Here is a 25568-nt window from a genome sequence, read left to right as displayed (position 1 = left end):
AAAGTGTTATAGTAGCTGTTTTCATAGTCGCAAATAATCGTTGAGGAACGGCTAAACAAATGACAGTATATGAATGTAATAGAATATTATTACAACCTAAGAAACAATTTCAGAGGAAACTGAAAAGACCTCTCTGAACTGATACAGAGGCAAGTAAGACTAGGGGAACAATGTATTCAGTGACAGCAACATTAGAAAGAAAAACCAACTTTGAAAGACTTTGAAATGCTGATCAATGAAATGACAAACCATTATTCCAGAGGACCGAAGATAAAACACATTACTCACCTCCTGCCAGAAGATGGATGGACTTAAGATGCAGAATGAGACATGTTTTGGGATGTGGCCAATGAAGGGATTTGTTATGGTTTATTTAGGAAAGGGTTTCTGTTGTCCAAATGGGAATAGGGGAATGGGGGAGAGGAAGGGAGAGAAAGTAAGCGATTGTTTTAAAAACACACAGAGGCTAAGGGGAAAAAAGTTGGAGGGGAGCTGGGGGTAGTGTGGGGAGAGGAATGCCATGCTGTATTAACTTTTTGCATGACCTTGGGTAGGTTCCATAACCCCTCAGAGTCTATTTCCTCCTCCTGCAAATAACAGGGTGGCACTAAATGGTCTTAAGCTCTTAGGATACTATAAAATGATAGAATGTGGCAACTCCCACAGTATTAGGAGTGACTGCTTTGGAGGAGTGGGTCTCTTTAGAGCACCAAAGGTACAGCGACAGCAGACGAGTCTCATTCTCATCTATTAATGTAGTGAGTCCTCCCTCACCTGTCCCTTCACTTCCATAGGACAGTCCCAGAAGTCTCAGAACAGGGAATTTACCTGACTCTTAGGTAAAGCCTTTGTCAAGAGAGGGTTCGTATTGTACACTAAACTGCAATGGCTGCCTGTGCCCATCTGGGCAAAGCCACAGTGGGTTTTGATCTGTGGTTTGTGGGCTATAACAAAGTATGAACACTGCTTCTTCCCCTATCCATGTATATCTTTTATTAGAGGAGGAAACTGAGGCAATAGGATTAGAACTGAGAAGTGACAATCAGGTAGTCAATAGGCATTTACTAAGTGCTTACTGCATGTCAGGCACTGTGCTAAGCACTGGGGATACAAAGAAAGGCAAAAAATGGACAGTGCTGGAACATGGGACTTCTAATGAAGAGCCTACGTCAGGCAGCAGATAGATTAGCAATAAAAAGACCTGAGCTCTCCCCCTAACTAGCCACATAATCTAAGGCTAGTCAATTATTTCACAGACTGTCAGAGTTCATATAGTCCAAACCCAATCAGTATGAGAATGCTCTGGGTAGCATGCAAGGAGACTCACCCAGCCTCCATCTGGAGAGCTGCAAGGAGCTGTAGGCTCAAATTCTGTCTCTTGTTATTTACTAACTTACTTTGGGTCAGAGCAACCTCCTTAGACTTCAGTTTCCTCAAGTGTAAAATGATGGGGCTGGATAAATGAATGAATAAAAAAATATATTGTCAACTTTGTGCAAAGGAGGTACAGAAGATTCAGATACCAAAAAGCAAAGATACTGTCTGCCGTTAAAGAGGTTATATTCTAATGGGAGAAACACCCCACATCCTAGAGGGGTGGCCAGGGAGATACACCTCAACCAGGAACAATGGCAGGGTTGATTTCATAGCAGGTCAAGGTTCCAGAAACTGGGGCGGGGGTGGGGGGGAAGGGAAGAAAGAAAAGGGCCCCCTTGAAGAGTCAATGTCAAGGTCAAGTCAGTTAAAAAGGTCATGGAGGAGACATCCAGAAATGATCTCTAAGGGTCCAGCTCTCAATTGAATATCTTCTCACTCAACTCATTCCGCTTCTGGACAGTTTTCATTTCAAGAAAGCTTCTGATGGTCCAACCTAAATCTGCCTCTTTGTGACTTCACCCATCACTCCCAAGTCAAGCAAGCATACTTCCTCTCCCAAAAGGCAGCCCTTCAAATTCATGAGGACAGTGATGCTTCTCCACATTCCTACCCCTGAGTCTTTTCTCCTTTTGCTCAATTAAAGGATGGACTCAGTAATCTCTGAGGTCTCATCAAGCTCCCATGCTCCAAGTCCATGGTCTATGATTCATCTAACAAAAGGTTAGGACAAGAGGCTGACTGAGAGGTCCATCCTACTTAATTCACCCTTGCTTGCTAGATCTCACTCCCCCATTTATGTATAGGACTGGATGTCAGGTCTCCTATTTAGGATCCTATGGGGAGGCAGCTGGAGAAGGAAATGGCAAACCACCCCAGCATCTTTGCCAAGAAAACTGGAAGGACTGTATCGGAGTCCTGTGGTCCAAGGGGTCCCTACTGCAGGAACGAACAGGGAGGCAGCTAAGGGGTACAGAGTCCATCACCCTTCTGTTAGGGGATGGGTAGCGTGTTTTCCTCTGTCCTCTGGAATAGAGTTCCAAAGCCTTTCAAATATTTTTTTGGATTTTTTTTCTTTATAATGTTGATGGATCTGGAATCAGGAAGTCCAGGGTTCAAATCTTCGCTCAGACACTTACTAGCTGGGTGACTCTAGGCAAATTACTTCGCCTCTGTCTGCCTCAGTTTCCTCCACTGTAAAATGGGGGTAATAGCACCTGGTTGGCAGGGTTGTGATAAGGCCCAAGCGGTAAGCCTGGGGGGCATGGAAGAAGGAGGTTGGGCCTGTTCTTTCGGCCCCAGGGCAATGGGCAGGCGCTGCCAAGGTCTGGGAAAAGGTCCTCCGCTCCTTCTTCTTCCCTAAGTGGGAGGTCATGAGCTTCCCATGCTTGGAGGTATCCAAGCTGGGGGTCTGCTTGCAAGATGGTCCTGGATCTGCGATCAAGGGCGAGACCGAGGTGACCCCCGCCCACGTCCTCGAGCCCGCGGACCGAAGTGCAGCCCCACGTGCCCCTGCGCGCCCCCGCGCCTCGCAGTGAGCGCCCCCTCCCCTCACCTCCTTCCTCGGCCCCGCCCTCCGTCACCGCCTCTCCAATCGCTGTCCGGGGCCGGCGCGGCGCATTGTGGGAGTTGTGGTCCCTCCCCCGCCCGGCTCCGCGGAGCCAGCGCAGCGGCAGCAGCGGGGTCGGGGCCGGGGAGGCGGCGGCAGCGGCAGCAGCGGAGGCATCCCAGTGTAGCGGCGGAGGGGGCAGGAGGAGGAGGAGGAGGAGGAGGCGGAGGAAGAGGAGGAGGAGGGGGCGGCCAGTCACCCCCCTCCCCCAGGCTGGGCGGGCCGAGGGCGGAGGCAGCCCCCGGCCCGGGGCGCGGCCGGAGCCAGGTAAGGGAGAGAGGAGCGCCTGGGGGATGGAGCTGGGGGAGGAGGAGGAGAGGAGGGGGAGGAGGGAGAGGAGAGGAGGGGGAGGAGGAAGAGGACCCCCCCAGCCCGGCCCGAGGGGTCAGCGGCCCCCCCGCCCTCCGCTCCTCTCCCCACAGTCCTTCTCCCCATCCCTCACTATCCTTCCTCCCCATCACTATCCCTTCTCCCCATCTCCCTCCCCTTTCCCATCATCCTCCTTCCTCCCCCTCCCCATCTTCTGCCTCCCCCTCCCAACTGCCCCTCCTCTCTCCTTTCTCCCCACTCCCTTGACTCCTCATTCCCTCTTCCTCCCCTGCCCCTTCTCACTTCTCCCTTTCCCTCTCTCCTCCTTTCCCCCTTCCGCTCTTTCTTGGTTTCATTTCACCCCCTTCCCTATCTCCCCCCTTTCCCGCCTCCTCCCCTCCCACCTACTCTCTTTTCTCTATCTCTCCCTCTCTCTGCCTCCAAATGCTAGGAATGGGGGAGGGGAAAGTCGCTTTCCTCTGGAAGGGCCTCTTCTGTCCTGCCCCAGCCCTGACCGCCCCCGCCTAGGCTGCCCCTTTTGGTTAGAGCTCTCAAATGGTAGGCTTTATCACGAGATGAGAAATTAGACCTGCGCTTAAAGCCCCCACGTCCTCGAGCCTCGGAACAGCACCTAGATTTGGGGGTCTTTGGATGGGAGAAGTAAAGCAGGGGGAGACTTCAGAAGGGAGTCAGAAGGCTTGGTGTCAGATCTTGACTCCTCTTACTATCTCTGTGACCTGAGGCAAGTCACTCACCCTCTCTGGGCCTTTTTCCCATCAATAAAAATGGGAAAATGGCTTAGAGCATGACAGACCACATTGGGCTGAATCTAATACAGTGAAATTTTGTGAAGACAGATGTTCATGTTTCACTTGGGTCCAAAGAATGGATGTCGCAAGTACAAGAAGGGGGATGTAGGCAAGGTTAGGTGACAGCTTGTATTAAAAGAAAGAAACAAAGAGAAAGAAAGAAACCTGGAGATTCGACAGCTCTGCAAACTTAACTTGAGTCAGTGGTGTGATGTGGTAGCCAAAAACAAGCCAATGCAGCCTTCATCTGTATGTCATAGTCTCACTCTATTCTGTTCTGGTCTGGAAACATCAGGAATAGTGTGCTCCATTCTGGGCATCACTTTTTAGGAAGGGCATTGAAAAGCTCCCCAGTGTCCAAAGGAAGGCAACCAGCATGGCCAATGGCCTTGGATCCAAACCCTTGCAGAATCATTGGAAGGAACTGGGGATGCCTTGCCTGTAGAAGCCTTAGGGCTGTGATGCAGATGAGCTTCCATTTGTTTGGTTTGGTCCCAGAAGCCGGAACCTCGAGCAGTGATTGGAAGTTCCAGGAGACAGTTTTAGGCTTGATGGAAGGTCCAACTTCCTTACCACTGGAGTTATCCCAAAGTGTAATAGGCTGCCTCAGGAGATAGGGAGTGCTCCTTCATTGGCTAGCTTCAGGCAGAGGCTAGTTGGCCACATCTGGTATGTTATAGAGATTTCTGTTCAGATGTGAGTTAGACTGGAAGGCTACTGAGACTCCTTCCAGTCCTGAAATTCTGTGCTTCCATGACTGGATGATCTTCCTCCAGATTCTACAGTTTCTCCCCAGATGGGTCATGTAGGAGTTTCTGGTAGACACAGTATATCTACTACATCGCATCCTCTCCAAGTGCCAAATCTTTCCAGTTATTTTAGTGCCAGGCTCTGCGCATAGTAGGTGCTCAAAGAGTAGGTATATATCCCCAAGGCCTGACCCATAGGAGGCACCTCATCCATGCTTCTGGAGTAAAGCTTGCTGGTTTTAGGGGAAGACCACCCATTTCACTGAAAGCTATCCAAGTGTGTATTGGAAGGGAGGGGGTGATGGCTACAGACAGAGTGAACAAAGGTTGAAAGGGTCCAGGACTGCCACCCTGGTTAGTAGGCTTGTCTCGGCCACAAGGTGCCAGTTAGCCTCAATGGTAACCAAGCATTTATCCACACTACAAGCCTTTATTAAGCACAGAGATGCAGTGATTTGACATCAGAAACCCAGCCCTGTCCCTTGCCAGCTGGGACACTGTGGTCAAGTCCCTTAACTTTTCTGAACCTCTTTTTCTTTGTCTGTCAAAGCAGGTTAATGATCTTGTCACTCTGCCTCACAGGTTGCCAAGAACCAAGTGCTTTGTAAACCGTGAAATGCTGTGTGAATGTGAGGTGATGTTGTTGTCATGCCCAAAACACTGTAGCCCTCAGAGAGACACAGAGATTCTCCAAAGGCTCCAGGAGAGGCAGCCACGAGATTGGGTCAAACTGCAGCCTCTCTGCAGGCCTGGGCCAATGATGTTGGACTTTTTTTCCCCCAGTCTAGACTAGACAGACCAGGCCGAGACTTGATCATGGTTTGGCACTGTCAGGAAGGCTTGGGTTTGAGTGTGGGTCAAGCCGTGTGACCTTGGACAAATTATCAAATCCACTTTAAATCTAGGCTCTAGGACTCCTGTAGCTATGTGGTCTTGGGAAAATCATAACCTTCCCAACCCTCAGTTTCTCCATCTATAAAATGGGTACAGTAATAGTGCTTACCTCCCAGGACTGTTGTAAGGATCAAATGAAATACATATTTGTTTTTTGTTTTGGGTGGATTTTTTTTGCTTGTTGATTAATTTTGTTCTCAGATTTAATAAAACTCTGGCATGTTGTAAGCACTCGACCGATTCACATCTGTGAGACAGTGGAAAGAGCGCCAGAATTACAGTCAAGATGCTTGGCTTCTAGCTCTGGCACTGTCACTGATGGGATATGCTCCCAGGAAAGTGGCAAACTTTCAGGCCTCAGTTTCCTCATCAGTCCCATGAGGAGACCAGTCTAGATAATGAAATACATATTCGTAAAAATGCATAGCATCATGACTGGCACAGAGCAGATAGCTGCTTAATCCACGCTTGTTTCCTTCCAAAGGAAGGTTGGATTCTGATACTTACTTACCTACTTTCCACTCTCAAAGTCACTTGTATGGTTGCTTCTTCTGCCCAATGGCCCTAGCTATTACTTGTGGGCACAGTGAATTAAGAAGCAGCAGGGCATGGTGGCAAGAACCCCAGGCTTAGTGTGACCAACTCCAGGACTTGAGAATCATGCTCAGTTCTTGCCTAGACATCGACACCGTGTTCTCAGGCAAATCTGTTGACATTCTGAGCCTCAGTTTCCTCCTTTACATGATGAGAATAATAGCAGCTCTCCTCACTATTATGTAGCGAGTAATGACCAGATGAGATAATTTATGTACTGAGAGTGCTATGGGAAGGTCAACTATTGACAGCATAAGTTGGCCAGTCACCCAGAACAACTGACAGCTACAGAAAGTCCTCATTTCACTCTTACCGTTCATGATCTTATGGGCAGAGAATTGGAGATCTTGGCCTTTTGTTCCCTCCAGTCATTTATTTACCATTTCAGCCTTTCTCTGTATATCTAAGATACTGCTTCTTGGGGGGAGAAATGGACCACTTTTGTAGATGCAACCCCTCTGTTCTCCTGTTAATGTGTGGAAATCAGATCAACCTCTATGATGATGTGTTTCTGTATCATGTTTGACTGAAACATTTGTGATTTGTTCAGTTGTGCCTGACTCTCCATGACCGCATTTTGGGGTTCTCTTGGTAAAGATACTGGAGTGAATTGTCATTTCCTTCTCCAGTTCATTTGACAGATGAGGAAACTGAGGCAAACAGGGTAAAGTGACTTGTGCAGGGTAGTCAAATTTGAACTCACTGCACCACCTAGCTGGGAAATATTTATGATTAGAGATCCTAACCTGGACTTCTACTTCATAGATGTTTACCTGTTAAATAATTTTTTTTTCCAAAAATAATAGTCTTTTAGATGGTTACTTCCCTTTCCCCACAAAAGAGACTGAAAATCCAAATTGAAGCAGGTCATTATGGTTCAGCCAAATGATCCCTCCTTGATAAATGTGTCCTTTTACCATTCAGGTAGGCCACACACAGTTTCCAGGAATCCTTAGTTCCAGGAAAGGAATTCATAAATTTGAAGGCCTCACCATTATTTGTCTTCCTTGCCCTAAAGGAGAAACAAACAGCACCTGAGAAGTGGGGGGAGGACTGGGGTAAGGAGAGTTATGGGGACAATAGTAGAAGCCCACAAAAACCTTTGTTTGCCCCCAATAATTATATAGCATGCCTCCCCTCCCCCTTTCCTTTTCAATAACCTGAGAAAGAACCTATTTAAGCGTAGAAGGATTCCCTGGAACAAAACTCTCTGCCCACTGGTTTTTAGGGGAAGAAGGTATTTTCTTTCTGTACTTGATACTCAGATTTCCTATATTTACTTTTCTCTATTTTCTCTACTCAGATTTCCCAGATCAGATATGTCAGATGAAAGGGTTGGACAGGAAAATCTCCAATGCCCCTCTAACTCCAGATCTTTGGTCCAGGGCCATAAGAGAGCTTCTGCTTTCTTCCAACCTCCCTGATTTTACAGCTCCTAGAAAGTGCTTAATAAATATTTTTGACTGCTGATGCCCTTGTGTTTAGCTCCTTGTTTATCCATCCCAAACATGGAAGAAACCAGAATGTGATCAAGGAACTTTTTCCACTTTGTTTTCTGTAAAGCTAAAAAAAAAATGCACATTTGGAGGCTAACCCATTGGTAGATCAGTGGGGATTCATTCAGTGCTGGCTTGTGGTCTCAACCAGTCTCTAATCAAGTCTTTATTAAGCACCTACTGTGTGCCAGGACCTGTACTATATAGGCACAAAAGATGAAATAGTCCATACCCTCAAGGAACTTACATTCCAAGGGAAAGCCCCTTGCTCTGCTTCTAAAATAAACCAAGTTCCTGCCCAGATAGTTTCAGTTTTCAGAAGTCCCTTGTTTACACAGGCAGCTTTCTGGGCCCAAGGATCCATTCCCTCTGACAGGATTTGTTTTGTCTCCAAGTTTGTTACTCACATATACATGTCATCATTAGGATCTAGCCAACAGGGTAGGCCCCTTGGGGTTCAGGAAAAGAGCCCTGGGGAACAGAGCAAGAGCTTTATAGACTTATTCGGCAATAGAAATGTCTTCTGATGACTACTTACCATTTATTGAGAGTGTATGTGTGTGTACGTGTGTGTGCGTGCGTGCATGCATGCTAGACACTACTGCCAGCAGCCCTGAAAGGAGGGGGAGGGTTTAATTTGCATTGTGAAAGGGAGAGAATCCCTGGCAAGGAACAAGTCTGCGGTCCTGGTTGATAGAGACTTTATATTTCATCTTGTATATTTTTCTCACCTTCACAGCCTCTGAAGGTGAGGGAATGCTGGGATACATACATGCATACACACGTGTATACATGTATATATTGTATATGCATGTGTATGTTATGTGTGCGCACGTATGTGTATATATCTGTATGTATATACACATGTGTATATGTGCATAATGTGTGCATACATATTGATATGCATGTATATATATGTCTGTATATATACACATCTGTGTATGTGTATACATCTTTCTATATGTGTGTGTGTATTTCAAATCAAGGGCTTGGCTGTTCTCTCAGAGATACCAAAGAAACATGATCATGGTCTATGTCAGACAGAGCACTGAGGGTAAAATAAAAATGGGAATAATAGTGACCCTTCTGCGTCACCAGGTTTTCGTGAGGCTCAGACGTAGCAGTGTAGATAAAGTGACTTGCAAACCTCCCAGTACTAAGCCAATCCCCACTCTCCCCCTTGGTGGCAGGCCAAACTTAGGTGAGTCTCCTTGCTCGTCTTGTTCTGTTTCTTTCTCTGGTTTGGAGCAGACGGCCTCTGGGGTCCCTTCCAGCTCTGGGATCCTATAATTTATCTTAGAAAGCAAAACCTGGGCTCCCTTTAAATAGCCCCCTCTGCTCTTGGTCTGAGAAACTTTGGAATCCAGGCCTGTCATATAAAGCACATAACAAATACACTCTGTCACACCGTGCTTAATATAGACTAAACATTTATGAAATAGAAATTAGTCCTTCCCAGCAATACCTCATCTAACTGAGGAGTGTATGTTTTCAGACATTCATGAGAATCTATCCTACTTCTGGGTCTTTATTTTTTCCAGATTGGGACAGCTTCAGGGATATTTCAGAATGACTTGTCCCACCTAAGAAGACCTGGAACCCAACTCTTTGCCTGGCATAGACCAATTCCTTCCCACCCACCTGGCAATGACTTTTGCCAGAAACGAAGATGTGATCTCCAATAACAGGGTTTGTTCATGAAGCCCATACCAGCATCCAGGGAGCAGCTGCCGTCATGCCTTCCCCATCCTAGACCACCCCTCCTCATCCGTACTGACCTGCATGGTGTGGGTGCCCTTGGGATCTCCGAGGACAAATCGCTTGAGCATCCTACATACATCTAATAACAACTGCACAAAAATGTCTGTGGCCTGGCTGCTGGATTGGAGCTGGTCCTTGGATGGACTCCGGGACTGTATTGCTACTGGCATCCAGTCTGTGCGGGACTGTGACACCACGGCGCTAACAACTGTGGCCTGCCTGCTGGTGTTGTTTGTCTGGTACTGTTACCACGTAGGCCGGGAACAACCTCGGCCCTATGTCACTGTGAACTCTCTCATGCAGAGTGCCGAGGTCAATGGGCTGCAGAACGGATATGTGTACTGCCACTCACCTGAGTGTGTTCGTTGTACCCACAATGACGGACTTAACCAGAAACTCTATCACAATTTGCAAGAATATGCAAAACGTTATTCCTGGTCTGGCATGGGCAGGATCCACAAGGGCATCCGGGAGCAAGGTCGCTACCTGAATAGCCGGCCATCCATCCAGAAGCCAGAAGTCTTCTTCTTACCAGACTTACCCACCACTCCTTATTTCTCCCGAGATGCACAGAAGCATGATGTGGAACTGTTGGAACGCAACTTCCAGACCATTCTGTGTGAATTTGAGACTCTGTACAAAGCTTTCTCCAACTGCAGCCTTCCCCAAGGATGGAAAATGAACAGCACCCCTAGCGGGGAGTGGTTCACCTTTTATTTGGTGAATCAGGGGGTGTGTGTTCCCAGGAACTGCAGAAAATGCCCACGGACGTACCGTTTGCTTGGAAGCCTTCGCACCTGCATTGGTAACAATGTCTTTGGGAATGCGTGTATCTCAGTACTGAGCCCTGGCACGGTTATCACAGAGCACTATGGACCTACCAACATCCGCATTCGATGCCACTTAGGTACGTAAATTGTTGGGAGAGGAGGGACGCACGTTTGTAAGTACAGTCAACTTATGTTGATCAGAAATCCAAATTAGAGAGCTCAAGTCACAGACATGTAGTTATTCTAATTCCCATTCTGTCCCATGCTGCTCTGGGAAAGAGCAGATGACAAGGAAGCAAGCCGAGAACAGGAATGTCAGATCATCTCTGGCGGATACACCTGAGATGCAGTGTGACGTGAGGCCTTTTAGCCACGCCTCTACCTTACTCTCGTACTAGTAGGATGAACAGCTACGATGAGGAGTGTTTGAAATTATCCAATTAAATCCTCAGCAACTCTAGGAAGTGAGGGCACTATTGCCATATTTTGTAGGTGAGGAAAGTGCAGTTCAGCAAAGTGAGCAAACATGGCCAGCCATGCAGCTCATGCCCGAGGCAGGATTTGAACCCAAACCTATCCACTAATCCATCCTGGACATGGATAATTGGTGTTTGCCATAACCCTGAGGCCCTGAAAAGCCATTCTCACTCATTAAGGAAAGATCCAGTTATGAGCAGCATAGCTTAGGGTCCTGGTGAAGTACTGTCTGTATGTTGTCCAAGAATCAGCCCAGCTAAGGTGGGAAAAACTAATGGACTATCGGGTCTTTGGGGCCACAGCCATTCTTGGAGATTCTAAGGCAGGTATGGGGAACCTGCAGCCTGCTAGGTCCTTGGGTACAGCCTTATAACTGAGTCCAAGTTTTTCACAACAAATTTTTTATTAAGGGGATTTGTTCTATGAAGTTTGGATTCAGTCAAAGGGCCCTACTTGAGGACCTCGAGATATGGCCTCAAGGCCACTGGTTCCCCACTCCTGCTTTAAGGCATGGGAAGAGCATCATCTGCATCCATGAGAGGGGTGCATGCACATACAGATGAAATCACTGCTCACTGATGTACTGAATCAGGACTATGGCTTCATCAGTAAACATTGATTAAGTACCTGTTGGAAGCGAGACACTGTGCTAAGGGGCTGAGGATACAAAAAGAGGTAAAAGAGAGTCCTGCCTTCAAGGAGCTTACATTTTAATGGGGAAGACTAAGGGTAAAGCATATCTCATTCTTATTCTCTGAAAATTGCTATTCAAAGTGTGATAAACTGAGAATAACCAGAAATAGTCATTAATCAGAACACCCCATTCCTCAACCAGCTGGGTGAGAAGGAGTTTACTGTCTCTTGACAATGTGGCTTCTTAACATTCCTGGAAAGGGGCACATACTAAGGAAGCCTCAGCAAGGGGAAGCTTCTATCAGGAGTCAACAGCTTCTACTCTATCAGCTTTAGGAAAGCGAGGAAAAAGGAACAGCTCAGAGGAAATGTTGAAAATTAACTTCTTAAACTTATGGGAGACCCAAGAGAAGATACAAATTTATCGTTGTTAGTAAATTGTTTTTCAGTTGTGTCTGATTCTTCATGATCCCATTTGAGGTTTTCTTGGCAGAGATACTGGAGTGGTTGGCCATTTCCTTCTCCATCTCATTTTATAGATGAGGAAACTAAGGCTAACAGGGTGAAGTGACTTGCCTGGGGTCACACAGCTAGTGAGTGTCTGAGGCTAGATTTGAACTCAGGAAGATAAGTTTTTGGGACTCCTAACTGGTGCTCTATCCACTATGACGCCACCTGGCTGCCCCACATCAGTCAAATACTGAGTATCTATTACATGGCTTCCAAGTTAATGCAGGGTACCATCTTGGGCAGAGGAAGAAGGGGAGGAAGCCAGGGAAGATGTGAACAGATCTGTGGCCTCAGAAAGCTTATGGGGAGATGAGGGGATGAGCCTCATAGAAAGTGAAACCTTATGGAATTTTAAAAGGTAGTCTATGCTGTTCTGTGTGAGTGAGTGGTACAGATCATAAGTATTATGTGAAGGCTGGACTGGTCAGGGATGGCTTCATGGATAAAAAGCAAGCCTTGGGTTAGAGCCTGAAAATTCAGGAGGATACAGAGCAGTAGAAAGTGGGGGGAGGGGGCAAGAAGTTGTTTCCAGGTAGGAGAGAAAGGCATGAGGTGGGAATGCTGAAGGTCCACTGAGGGCAAGGTAGAGGCACTGAGTGGGACAGAAGTATGAGATAAGATTAGCAAAGACTTGTGAGGGGCCTTGAATACCAGGCTAAGGACTTTGGACCACAGTCAATGGGAAAACATTATTTTTGAAGAGCGATGTGATATGATTCAATTAAGTTCAGTAAACATTAAACATCTATGTACAAGGTCCTGGGTTTGCACAGTACTGAGGAAACAGAAAAGCCTTCCTGTTTCATTTGGGTTAGGACAAGAATACAAATCACTTTGATACAAGCGTATTAAAGGCAAAGATAGAGGCTGAGTGTTGGACCTGAGGAAAGAAGGATCATCTGCAAGGGGCTGGGGGGCAGGGCACAGGGAGCCAGGGAAGGCTCTAGAAGGAATGTGGCACCTGAGTGAGGCCATGAAGGAAAGGCCAATTTCAAGAGTCAGAGTACCTTCCAGGTAGGAGGGATGCAAAAGCACAGACATGAGACTGGGCAGGATGAGAAAGGTGGGGAGAGAGCAGTTCAGTTTGGCTGAAACATAAACTATATAAAAGGGAATAATGAGTTAAGGCCAGGTCAGTAGGTTGGCACTTTATGGCAGAGGGCTTTGAATGCCAGAGTTAAGATGGAAGCAGTAGTCGAGGAAAGTCTGTCTGGTGGCCCTGGGAAAATGGACTGGAGTTAGGAGAAGCCTGAGGCAGAGATACTCAATAGAAGGTAAAAGGTGTGTGTGTGTGTGTGTGTGTGTGTGTGTGTGTGTGTGTGTGTGTGTGGGTGGGTGGGTGTGTGTGTGGGTGTGTGTGTGTGTGTGTGTGTGTGTGTGCTGTGTATGTCCTCAGTTAAAGTGCTCTATGGATGCCTGTGACATGGAGGTTAGTCTACTCTCTGGAAGAGTTATTCCAGTAGTAGGGCCCAGTGCCTGGTGGGTCCTACTCTGCCATAAAGCTTCTAAGTAGCAGTTCTGTGGCGACTGTCTTGTCATCAGAACAGCCTAAATAAGCAAGAAGAGGCTTATTACGAGGTTAACCACAACGTGAGGATTCTTCTCAATTAAAGTAACTCTTGAAGACCATTAAGGTGCAGAAGGACTGCAGGGAAGTCTACACACAGATGTAAAGTAACTGATCTCTGAAGTGTGTGTGTGTGTGTGTGTGTGTGTGTGTGTGTGTGTGTGTGTGTGTGTGTGTGTGTGTGTAGGTGTGGGGGGGTAGGTGTGTGTAGGTACGTGTGTGTGTGTGTGTGTGTAAAACACACAAGCACATATTAACTCATTATGGCCCATTAAACAATCTCTTCTCAGTCATCTTTTTCAGAGTTGCTGCTAGAAAACTAAATTAGGCATTAGGCCCATTTCAAGTCCCCTACAGATCAGCCACTGCGTTTCTGCCTTGTAACAGGGACTTGCTGCTATTTTCAAAAGGTTTTAAAGCCAGAAGAGACCTCAGGGGTCAGTTAGCCCAAGACTCTCATTTTGTAGCTGAGGAAAGAAGGATCTCTGAGAAGTTCTGTGACTTTCCCAGGATCCTACAGGTAGTAGACAGTAAAGGCAAGGTTGGATCTAAGACCACTGATTCCAAATTCAGTGGTCTTTCCACAAATCCAGTCTCCTCTGTAGCCAGCTGAGCTTGAGCTTTCTTCAGGAATTCATTCCTTGGATTAATTTTCTATTTCTTGCTTTAGGCTGTCTCAGAAACCAAGTGTGTTGAATCCTAGAGAGCATGCTTGCTCTTGACAGGAGTCTCTAGGGACAGACTTCAGCTCAAAAACTCACAGAATGAGCCACAAAGGCACCTGCTTCCTCTGCACCTTTGCCACACCCTATCACATGTAAGCCACCTAGTATTAAAAAAGGGGCAGGACCTTGACAGCAGGGCTGAGGGACTTGTGGCTCCCTTAAAGGGTTCCGCCCAAAGCCAAGGCTTTACCTGTCTTTTCTCACTGAGTGTGGACTCTTCCCATCCCAGACTCCAGAAGAGATGATAATGGATGAGATCACAGGCTTATGCCCCATATATTACCTAGCATTCCTGACTGAGACACTCCCCTAGATGTGCCAACTGCATTGCTGCAAATCTCCAAAGTGAGTCAGGTCCTTCCAAACAGCCTTTGAGCCCAAAGAGCCAGATGTCAGAATGGCTAAGCCTTAGCAAAGGCCAGAGAACAATATGAGCTGGCTTCAGCTAACAATACATAATACACAATTTTGTTCAGCAAGCTTAAGTTAAACACAATTAAAACTTATTTTTCTCTTTGTATGATCTTATCAGAATAGCCCACCCTGAGTCCTGAGAAAGACCTGTACTTTCCCAGACCAATGAAAGACCAACAGCTAGTACACACATAGCTTCCTCTTTCCCTCTTGACTGCATTCTCATCCACTGTTGGTGGAGAAAACCTGTTCTTTTGAAAGAGTATTTCAGACAAAACAGCACAGTCCTAAACCACAAAGACCCTGAGAAAAAACTGTCTTTGGCAGCCAGGAGTTGCTCCCCAGCTTCCAAAACACCTACTGCTAGCACATGGACGTTACCCAATCATAGAGTGAGATATGGGGCAAGGATCATTTCTGCCAGCTAAGCTAATCTCGTTGGCAACAGAAAGAAGTGGTACACAGCTAAGAAAGCAAGCATAGAAAAGAAATATCAAGATGGAGATACAAAGCCAGGAATGTTTTTCTGCTCTAATGTGGTGAGTGGTGATGACTCATTTAGAGGCCATGAGAAGGGGGAGCATCCTTCCTTTCCACTCCAGTGGGAAGGCAGGACAATTACTGTATAAAAGACTATCCCACCCGATCCCGCCATATTCCTGGAACTCCATCCAGTGTATCAGGCCTAACAGACTGCTAGAACTGATGGTTGTCCATGGGCCCTGAGGAGTCCCCTTCTGTTTGGTCAGGAAGTAGTGGGCTGGGTTGTCTTAGAACCATAGAATGGAAGAACCTTCAAGATCACTAAGCCCAACCCTGTGCTCTGATTAGGAGGAAACTGGAGGCTCAAAAAGGATAGAGACTGGTCCAGTATCACCCACATCATGTTTCTTGCTTCCACACCCACTGAACTTGCCCTTTCCCCATGTGGCTTATCTCTTCTCCTGTGGGGGCATCCATTGGGCAGGGAGCTTCAGTCCTGCTGTCATCATCAGTGGGCGGTATCTGCTCATTCGATGAAATGCACTATCTTCCCAAATAAGAGTAGCCTTAATTGGAGTAATTACTATGTATGAACTTGCTGGGTTCCATCCATTTTTGTGCCAGTGTTTGCTGTCAGCAAAATGAGGCTGAAAGCAAGGAAGCGTTATCTGGGCTCCAGTAGAGTCCTGGGCTTGGAGCTGGAAAGACCTGAGCCCTCATCTTGGCTCTATAATCTACTGGCTGTGTGATGGCAGAGAAGCTCCTTTGCTTCCGAGGGAGCAATGCCTGTGATGCCTTCCTCACCGAGCTGTTCTGAGTACGGCAGTTTGTATGGTACGACGTGCCATATAAATGGGGGCTCTTATCATTATTGGGGAAATGAAATCATTGAAAGGAATTGAAACAATTTAGTCAGTCATAGTTGCCATCGTGAGTCAGTGAGGCCAGAAATAGAGCTGAGTTGTGCCAGATCCATGTCTGTGGCTCCCTTCTGTGTGATCTGGTGAGTATTCAAAGAAAGGTTTCCTTCCGGGTAAACCCTTCCGGAAAGGGCTAGCCTGTTCACTTATAATTAAAGATATTAAAAGGCTGAACCGAAAAGGTTTCATTTATAAATGACAAAGAGGCAAGGGGTTGGACTCCATCAATGTTTACCAGATACCAGCTCAAGGCAGTTTGCAAAATCTTTATTACCAAAAATCATAATAACTTAACTTAAAAACTGTCCTCACCATGAATCCTGGCCTTACCATCCCCCCAACTTTCTTTTCACCAGGTCGCTGCCTCCACAGAAAACCAACAAGCTGAGGCTGTGAAGGCTAGAGTAGCCTAAGGAAGGGAAACTGAGTACTATCCTTGTCTGTAGTATAGTTTGAGTGGAGAAATACTGGATCATACAACCTCAGATTTCCTTTCTAGCAAACATTCTAGAGCTTTTATTTTCCCCCATCGATTAGTCATTTCTTTGTGACTCCATTTGGTTTTCTTGGCAAAGATACTAGAATGGTTTGCCATTTCCTTCTCTAGCTCATTTTACAGAGGAGGAAACTGAGGCAAACAGGGTGAAGTGACTTGCCCAGGGTAACACAGCTAGTAAGTATCTGAGGCCAGATTTGAACACAGGTCCTCCTGATTACAGAGTCATAGCAATTCTAAAGTCCCTTTCATCTGAGTTACAAAGCTACTAGGATTCCTTCAAATTCAGATGAGAAATACTAGAAAAAGGGAAATTCCACGACCTAATTTCATCATCTCCCTCCTGGTGTTTTAGTAGGCATCCTGGTCTTGTTCATCATCACTTGTGTTTGATTCCTATAGATTTGAATGATTAATCTGCTTGTCTTTTATGTATCTCCCAGACCTTCAGCCATCCTGATTTGTCGCTCCTATGAAAGGCCACAGTTTTAGGTTTTCCTTCAAGGTCTCTGTAGTGGGTGACAAAGGAAACTCTTCCGGTTGAGACAACAAACAGAATTGCCCATTGGAGAGACTTGGTTTAACGATACTGAGCACCTTGGGGCTGGGAGGTACAGGGCCAAACACAACCCACTGTCTGCCCTCCGTGAGCTTCTAGTTCAGTGGGGATGAATGAGTTTTTGTCACAGCAGGTGTTGCCTTCTGGGATCTGCCATTTTCATCCCCACCCTTTGTTTGGTTGTGGTTTTTAAACTTTCTTTGTTGAAGCAGAGTACCCTCTGACCTCTCGGTTGTTCCCAAGTCATGCCCACCCTTGTTGTCTCTTCCGTTTTGAACTCAAAGGTCTGAAGACTCCCAGTGGCTGTGAGCTGGTGGTGGGAGGAGAGCCCCAGTGCTGGGCAGAAGGCCGGTGCCTCCTGTTTGACGACTCATTTCTGCATACTGCATTCCATGAAGGCAAGTGTCTTCCCTGCCACCAAACTCTGACCCCCTAGAGATCAGCCCCACAAGGAGTGTAACAGATCAGGAAAACTGGGTACCACATGACTGGGGTTTAGAAGCAATGGATTTAGTTTTACCTTCCCCGTGTTCCAGCTCTAAAAGTCTCAGAAGTAAAATCCTTCCTGGCTCCACGCTATACTTTCTAGGGCTCCATACTTCCCACCATGGGTTCAGGTTACTTTGGGAAACTGGAAATGATTCAAGAGCATTTTCTTCTTGGGGATGGTGTTCTGCAAATTTGACTGACGGGCTTAGATGTGATTTGTTTTCAGTCATACTTGTAAACAGACTCACATAAATATACGGGTGTGCGTGTATATATGTATATACACATACGTATATAAGTGAGTATGTAGTAGGGGCCATTCCTAGGCCTCCTGATTGCTATCTGGTCACTGGACCCAGACAGCTCTGGAAGAGAAAGTGAGGCTGGTGACGGCACAGCCCTGCCTCACTCAAATCCAATTCACTTGGATCATCTTCCTGATGTCCTGACCCTCTTCGAGAAAAAGGACAAAACCACACTAGCTGTCATCCATCCATCCATCCATCCATCCATCCATCCATCCATCCATCCATCCATCTATCTCCTGGTCTATAAACAGGCCTGTCTTTGAAGGCCTTCCATGTGCTGACTTTATTGGCCGTATGTCTTGACAGGGAAACTTAACGAGTTAGTGTCTACAATGGAAGCCCTTTAAGCAGTGTTGAGAAACAAGACTAACACATCTTCTGCCCAGAGGCAAGCCAAGGAACAGCACAACATGGGTGGAGGAACGTGATTTGACCACTGATATCTGCGATGGTCCATGTTCTCTTACATCCTATTTTCTCCTCAGGTTCAGCAGAAGAGGGACCACGAGTGGTTTTCATGGTCGACTTGTGGCACCCGAATGTGGCAGCAGCTGAACGCCAGGCCCTCGATTTTATCTTTGCTCCAGGACGATGAGTCCATGTCTATGCTGGCATGGGTCGGAAGGACAGAGGCCTGGCCTGGGAAGGGCTGTGGCCCAGTGTGCCCCTGGCTGAGGTGGCATTACCACAGACACAAACCTGCCTCAGTAGGAAGCTTTCCTTTGGGATCAATGCCATGTTGGATTTCTCTCCTTGGTTATTGTAGATGGGAGTTTCCAGCTTGTATTTTCTTAGATTTGTTTTTTTCCTGTCATCTGCTTCAGGGGATTCTTTTGGACACAACCATGCATTATTTTCATTCCATGGCTCCAGGTGCAGTCCCCCTGTTGTGTTATGTTGCTCCTGTGTTTAGCAGTGTTAAGATTCAGAGTAACCACAAGGTTGTTTGTTGAATGTCATCATGTGAAAATTCTTGTGGTCATCTTAAAAAACAAAAACAAAAAAGGGACGAGAAACAAAACTGAAGGGCTGCCAAGCTCAGCTCAGTACCTGCTGCTGTTCTGATCATGACCACAGTGGACCCTCTGCCTGCCTGGGGACTAGCCCCAGCCCCATTCTGACTTCATTCCCCGGGTTCAGGGGCTGCTGGACACAGTGCCTAGGCAGCTTTAGGACCTGAGCAAACAGCACTCCTGTGCACCACTCCTAAACCACTGTTTGGCTGGTGATGGCAAAGGACATTTAGACTGGTGGACCTGGAGACTTTTTAAACATCCCTTTCCTACAGAGCTAAAGCTGGTCCCCTTGGGTCCACTCCTAGTTTCCCAAGGCCCAGGCCCAGAGGGCGTGATTCTCTTACCTCACTGCCTACAGAAGCCCCACTGCCAAATCGGGCACAAAGCATTTCCAGAGTGAGTTTTTTTCAGCCAACTCTTGATAAAGTTAGATAAAAGGTTAGTTGAAAGGCTCTATGAGGAAAAGGAATCACTTGGTCACTAAAATTCTAAGAAAGTCCTTCTGCAGCAAAACTGGAATCTGACATTTGACTGAAGTCTCTGTTCTGCTTTGGGGTTTGGTTGCCTATGCTTCTCCTTCCTTATCTGTTGCATAAATGTTTGCTCTCTGGATGTGGCGTGGCCTCTGTGAACAGCCCAGACCCAGGCCAGGCTGCTCAGATACGTCATTGCTAACTGATTTGGACATGGTGTAGATTAACCTCCAAAGCACTCCTGGCCTCCTCTCAGAAGCCCCAGCCTTCTCTGAAGGATGTCCATTCCTGCATCCAGAAAGGACTGGAGGCTGCTATGGCAGGACAGAGTTATTTCATTTGGTAGCTCAGTGATGAGGAAACAGTCTCCTGTTGGCCTTTTGAGGGAAGCTTTGGTCACCAGCCACACTAAATGCCTTTATTAAAGAGTGTGTCCTAGTCGGAATAGACAGGGAAGGAGCTAAGGTCCAGTACAGAACAGCAAGGCACATTATCCACTAGAAAAAATATGCCAGGGTCCAGATACCAGTGAGAACATTGTGAGCAGGAAGCTGTTGGGAAGAACACACAAAGAACAGGGAACAGACTCTTAAAGACCCTTGCATTAATCACTAGCCATGTGCAAAGAAGGTGTTTGAATTGAAGAAAAATTTCTATGCTTTTTTTCAATTATTAGATGATGGGAAAAGGCAGAAATTTCAAATACACCTTAAATATTTTTACACCTAAGAACAGAGGTGCATGATTTCTACACATACTGACTACTCTGAGATGAGTGGACAAGGCCAACAGTATTTATAGGTACCTGGTTACCTAGTCACGTGGAGTGGATGTGAAACAGGAGATTAATAAAGGACTTTGCTGAAAACCAGAATAAAGTGGTTTTCTTGGAAGGGATTTTTGGCTTAATCATGCAGGCCTTGGACTTGGAGAACATGAAAGGTAAGCCACTAAAACTGCTATTTTTGAACAGAGGCAAAATTTGATTTTAAAAGAGAGGCAGGGAAAAGTCCATCGGACGATGAATCATTTCAGAACCCCTAACGATGGCTATAATCTAAATTAATTACACAGAGAGGCTCATCTAGCAGCGGTGATGGAAACAAGCTTCCAGATGAAGCCAAGCTCAGACAGAGGTAGTGGGCTTCAGTGGGGGAGGTAGTTAGCCTTCTGCCTCCTCGAACTCACTGCCCCACGTAGGGGGGGGCCAGGAGAGGCGAAGTATCAAGCATCATCAATATATGGAGTTTTTACTCTTGGCTTTTTATTCTTAGAGAAAGAAAATAGTAATGGGTCTGCAGAAGAGCAGACACTTCTTCTTAGAGAAAGAAAATAGTAATGGGTCTGCAGAAGAGCAGACACTTCACCGGCAATTTAGATTTAGTGTGAATTAATTTACCATCAGCATACAGAAAAGGAATAAGAGCTCCAGCCTCGGGGCTGTGAGGTTTCTCACCATTTGAAGGTGTGTGATACCAACAAGGCAATTGCTAAAGTCATTTTTGTGTTGCTGCTAGAAATGTGCAAAGTGCTAAGAAGGAAGCAAACCGAACAGCCTAGCCTAGATCAAGTTGCTCCTGGCACCGTGGCCTCTAACCTCACACCAGGGTCAGGGCCCAAAGGGACCCTGGAGCAAGTCCGGACTAGCCAAGGTGCACGGCCAAGGGTGCAACAGTGAGTCCTCAATGGCAGAAGCAGGACTAGAGGCTGAAGCTTTGGAATCCATGGGCAGTTTTAAGTCTAGGCCAGAAACCCCTGCTCACATAATCACCCAAGTTTGGGGCCAGGCTCATCTCCTGAGAATATAATGGACTCCCATGGAAGCACTCTCTCCAGAGAGGTGACCTTCTCCATGAACACTTGCTCCCTGGTGGATGTACAACTGGGAGCAGGACAAGCTATGGCTATAAATTCCCTTCTATGACAGATGGTAATAGAACACTCGAGCAGATTGGTGAATCGCTGGCAGAAGGCATCAGACAAAAGGATTATTCACTTTATGCTCCATTAATAAGTACACCCAGATCACTGATCCTAATCTCTTATTACCCACCCCCTTGCCAGTTTACTTCTCTAGATACTTGGATAATCCTCACATCTTAAAACCATTGTCCTGGAACGCATTAGCTCATGTCCACATCCTAGTCACTGATGTGCAGCTGGGCCCATGGCTGGCACAGTCTGCCTTTTTGGGGTATCATTCAGAGCATGATCCCCAGCAAGGTTGGCTGGGTGGCAGATCATTGATGGGAGCTGAGCCTCATGCCCCAAACCCCATAAGTCATTGCCTTTCTCACTCTCGGACCCCTCACTGCTCCCTATGGCTGGGGCCTCTCCTCTCATCTGAAGATCCGCCCCAAGATCTTGACATACATCTAACCTCGGAGGCAGGCCACTGCAAGGCAACATTCCTTTGATTTCTGATAGACTCAGGCTTTAGTCCCCTAGGATAGGCTGATCAGAAGTTCTGTCAAAGACAGAAAGGGGTTTTTCAGTTCTCCCAGGAGCTTCTCATGTGCAAAGATTTGACAGAATGACCTGCTGTGACCTGAAATCCTAGTCTTGGGAACTACAAGGCACCATAAATCAGGACTCTCTGCTCTACCCTTAACTGACTCCCAGATTATTTTTTGAACCAGCGCCTGGCTATGCTGTGAGGTGGATGACTTACACTGCTGTCACAGTGTAAGTCAGAACCAGGGGCAGGGAGTGGAGAGGTCAAAGGGACAGATTCAGGATGGATATGAGGAAATGCCTCCTAATAATCAAAATGTCCCAAAGTGGCACAATCTGTCCAGGGAGGGAGTTCCCCACGCCACTGAGGTCCCCAAGCGGAGGCTGGAAACCTCACCTACTTGTCTGCAGGATGTGTTCTCAATCACCCTGGATATTCTGTGAAGTCAGTCAGTTGTGGCCTTATTCACCTTACTTCTCAGTTTTATATCGATTAGGAAGATTCAAGTGTGTAAGGCCAAGCTGCTGGTTCCCTTGTGAGATGTCTCTCAGGCATCAAAGCAGTTTGCATTTAAGGTTTCTATGGAAGCAAATGCCCCCTCGCCAAGCAGCAGAGGGCAGGGTTTGCAAGATCAGATGAAGGACAGACTGCTTTCCCCAGGTCAGGCACCCACCAGCACACCGAGTCACCATCTTGTGCACTGGGCCCTATTTTGGAAGCAGTCTTCAGACATTAATCAGCATGCCATGAGGCACAGAGCTGAGATGAGGGACCCTATTCCAAAAGGTCCACTGAGGTTGTAATATGAAAAAACCCAAGAACAAACATATTGGAATTTCATTAGACTCTTGCACAGGGCACATTTAACCACAAAGAGGAATCTTCAAAAAGCATTCTTTTTGGATACAAAATGTTTTTCTAGGTGCCCTGGGTTAAAGTTCTGACTCCAATACTTAGTAGCTCTGTGACCATAGACAAGGACATCATTTCACTTTTCTGAACCTCAGTTTTCCCATCTGTCAAACAGGGATAGTACCAGCACTGCCTATCTCAGTGAGCCAGCCTCCCAGCCACAGGAAGCAGGAGGGCACAATGTGATATGATTGAAGCCAGGGCTCTGCTGTTTTTTGAAGGACACATGGTTTGAGTAGTAAACCAATCCATACAACGACGAAGAAAAAGTGTGCACGAAACACGTTTACTGACATGTCGATTCATAAACTTTGTTAATTAGAACGTTATTGTTTAGGGTTAGGAATATAGTAACATGTTAAACTGCCTACTACGAAGAGGTGTAGAAATCTGTTTATAAATAAGAACAATGACATCCTCAAGATTAACACATCAGTTTACTGCCCCAAGTAACAAAGAGGAATTCCAAGTATTGCTGGAGGAGACTGAGCTGTGGCTTTGTTCCTCTGACAAGACATCTGACACTGGAAAGGACTGGGGATGATCCTCTAACAGATGCCCCTCATTAGAACATCTGGATGAATCCTGGCCCCTTCATGAAGGCAAGGCTCCATACTTAACAATACTGCCTTGTGCTAAACGTTTAGGGCTTTGGGGGATGGGGGTAGGGGATGGAGAAGGAAAGCTTTCAGAACCTGTCTGTAACACAGGCACCGGAGAAAACCAGCAGGATCACTGACTTCACGGTCCTAGCTCACAGCCCTTTTCTACCAGAAGTGGCACTACCCAGTTTGATTGCGCACTTTACTTTTCAGTGGTGGCTCCGTGTGGCTTACATAGTTGTTTCCAAAAATCAAATCTGTGTCCCCATAACACAAGAAGTTGCCCCTACTGAGGAGCCTCAAAAGAATGTGCTGCAGACTCTGAAAGCTATTCCACACAAAGTCCCCCAAATATTCTAAGCAATGGCAACTTCTCTGAAACAAGCGTGCAGTCTCCCAAGGGGACAACCTGGAAGTGGAAAAGCCTATCTGGAGGTGTATAGATTGGCCCAACTGTTAAAAATAAATCACTGTCTCCTGCTCTGATGATCACACCCAGTAGGTGAGATGAAGTTTTCGACTGATAGTGGGGCACAAAGAAGAGGCTTAACCTACACCTGCAGCAGAAGAATTAAAAGCAGACCGGGCGCAGTAGCAGCAGCTGGCAGGACAGGCAGCCTCCTGGTGTGGTTCTTTGGTAAGCAACTCTGTCCTGACCAATACAGGAAAGCACCACCCAATGCTCTGGACCTGCTGGTTTCCAAGGGAACGTTCCCACCACCACCCCGGCCCCCTGAAAAATGTGCTCAGCAAAAACAAAGGTTTATCTCTCACATCTCCCACGAACCCTAAAAACCTCCATATTTCCTAAGGACAAGGCAGGGCAGGGCAGGACAAAACCATCTGGGAAGATGCTTGGAGCTCAGCCTCTCTGGCCCTGGTAGGTCCCACGTCCATTCTGCTCAGAGTAAGTTCACCCCATGCTTCAGCAGCTTCTGCTTGGCCTTGCCTGGGAGGGTGAAGGCACCATCCTGGGGGCTGGGGAAACCGGAGCTCCGAGTGGAAGAGGCTGTCTGCTGGAAATAGGTTTCTTGGACAGGACTGCAACAGGCATACACTGCTGTGGAGGCATTCCTAGTGGAGAGAGAAAGAGTCAAGGACAGTTACAACACATCCCTGCCTCAAAATGGAAACCCCAACCACAACAGAGAATTTGAGTGATGGTCACTGTTAGATTGGAGAGTAAGCTTCAGGGTTTGAAGGAAACTTGGGGCTTATCTGGGCCATGTCTCCTACTTTACAGATGGGGAATAGGCCCAGCGAGGGGGAAATGACTTGCCCAGTCACACGTGAAAACCTTGGTGACAACAGAGCAGCAAACAGTTGAGTGTTCACAGGTAAATGGACTGCAGAACTATGGGGTTGAGGGGGCCACAGCGCCTCTTACCCACTCCCTCCCAGAAAGGAGAAGTCATTTAAAAGTCTGGTAAGGCACAGGGCTAAGCTTGAAACCCAAGGCCAGGCAACACAGCAGTCTGCTTCTCCAACAATAATTTACAAATTGCCATGATTTGAGTTTTCTGCTCTAAAAAAGCAGATGCTGCTGAAGCATGGGGTGAACTTACTCTGAGCAGAAGGACGTGAGACCTACCAGGGCCAGAGAGGCCGAGCTCCGGGCATCTTCTCTAAAATCTGGCCGTTTCTGCCCTACCCTGCCCTGTCTTTAGGAAATATGCAGGTTTTTAGGGTTCAGCAAGCATTTGTTGTAGGCCTATGCTGCACCAGCACTGTTAGGTGATGAAGACAGAAGAACAAAATGAAAGGGTCCCATTCCTCGGAAACCTTACATTCTGCTGCAGGGGGTGGGTGATGTTCAGGAATGATGATGGTCACTGACGGTCTGGGTGCCAAGGAGAGTCCTGCTCCCTTGAGTACTGTCAAGGTGGCAGGGGACAGAAGGCCTACGCTCTAAATAAGCTACTCACTAGTACTGAGAGAAGAAAAGGAAAGTGGTTGGGGACCCTTTACTGCCCCAGGAGCATCTGGGGAGTATGGAAGGGCACTAGGCCTATCGAGGTCTGAAAGAACCATAATAACTCCCCTTATAGGGCAGTTTAAGATTTGCCAAATATTTCCACACAATAATCCTGAGACAGATGATTTACCAGCATTATCTTCATGTTATAGATGAGGAAATGGAGGCTCTGCAACATGAATGACTGGC

General features: G+C 46.8%; 2 protein-coding genes across 7 annotated transcripts in view; one reads left to right on the top strand and one right to left on the bottom strand.

Moving 5' to 3' along the window:
- The first annotated feature begins 3029 nt into the window (after positions 1 to 3029).
- On the top strand, positions 3030 to 20303 carry ASPHD2 (aspartate beta-hydroxylase domain containing 2). Its single transcript, XM_072600096.1, has 4 exons — positions 3030 to 3250; positions 9376 to 10502; positions 17434 to 17547; positions 18432 to 20303. The coding sequence occupies exons 2-4, from the start codon at positions 9617 to 9619 to the stop codon at positions 18539 to 18541; spliced, it is 1110 nt and encodes a 369-aa protein (XP_072456197.1). The 5' UTR covers positions 3030 to 3250; positions 9376 to 9616; the 3' UTR covers positions 18542 to 20303.
- Positions 20304 to 23069: 2766 nt separating this feature from the next.
- Positions 23070 to 25568, bottom strand: part of HPS4 (HPS4 biogenesis of lysosomal organelles complex 3 subunit 2) — a 33445-nt gene continuing 30946 nt past the window's right edge. For all 6 annotated transcript variants that reach the window (XR_011965276.1, XM_072600092.1, XM_072600094.1 and 3 more), the window contains one exon: positions 23070 to 24478. Coding sequence is in view for 5 of the 6 variants with exons in the window: in XM_072600092.1 (XP_072456193.1) it covers positions 24307 to 24478 (172 nt within the window). In the remaining variant the exon portion in view is untranslated. The remainder of the gene's footprint in view (positions 24479 to 25568) is intronic.

This window comes from Notamacropus eugenii, chromosome 4 (assembly GCF_028372415.1).
Source record: "Notamacropus eugenii isolate mMacEug1 chromosome 4, mMacEug1.pri_v2, whole genome shotgun sequence".
NCBI classification, from domain to species: domain Eukaryota; kingdom Metazoa; phylum Chordata; class Mammalia; order Diprotodontia; family Macropodidae; genus Notamacropus; species Notamacropus eugenii.
This window is presented reverse-complemented; position numbering and strand designations above follow the sequence as displayed.

Excerpts from the sequence above, each read along its gene's own strand:
- ASPHD2 (XM_072600096.1), top strand. The coding sequence starts at position 9,617 with ATGGTGTGGGTGCCCTTGGGATCTCCGAGGACAAATCGCTTGAGCATC. Across the intron at positions 10,503-17,433 it reads CCGCATTCGATGCCACTTAG|GTCTGAAGACTCCCAGTGGC; the intron begins GTACGTAAATTG and ends TTGAACTCAAAG. Across the intron at positions 17,548-18,431 it reads GCATACTGCATTCCATGAAG|GTTCAGCAGAAGAGGGACCA; the intron begins GCAAGTGTCTTC and ends TTTTCTCCTCAG.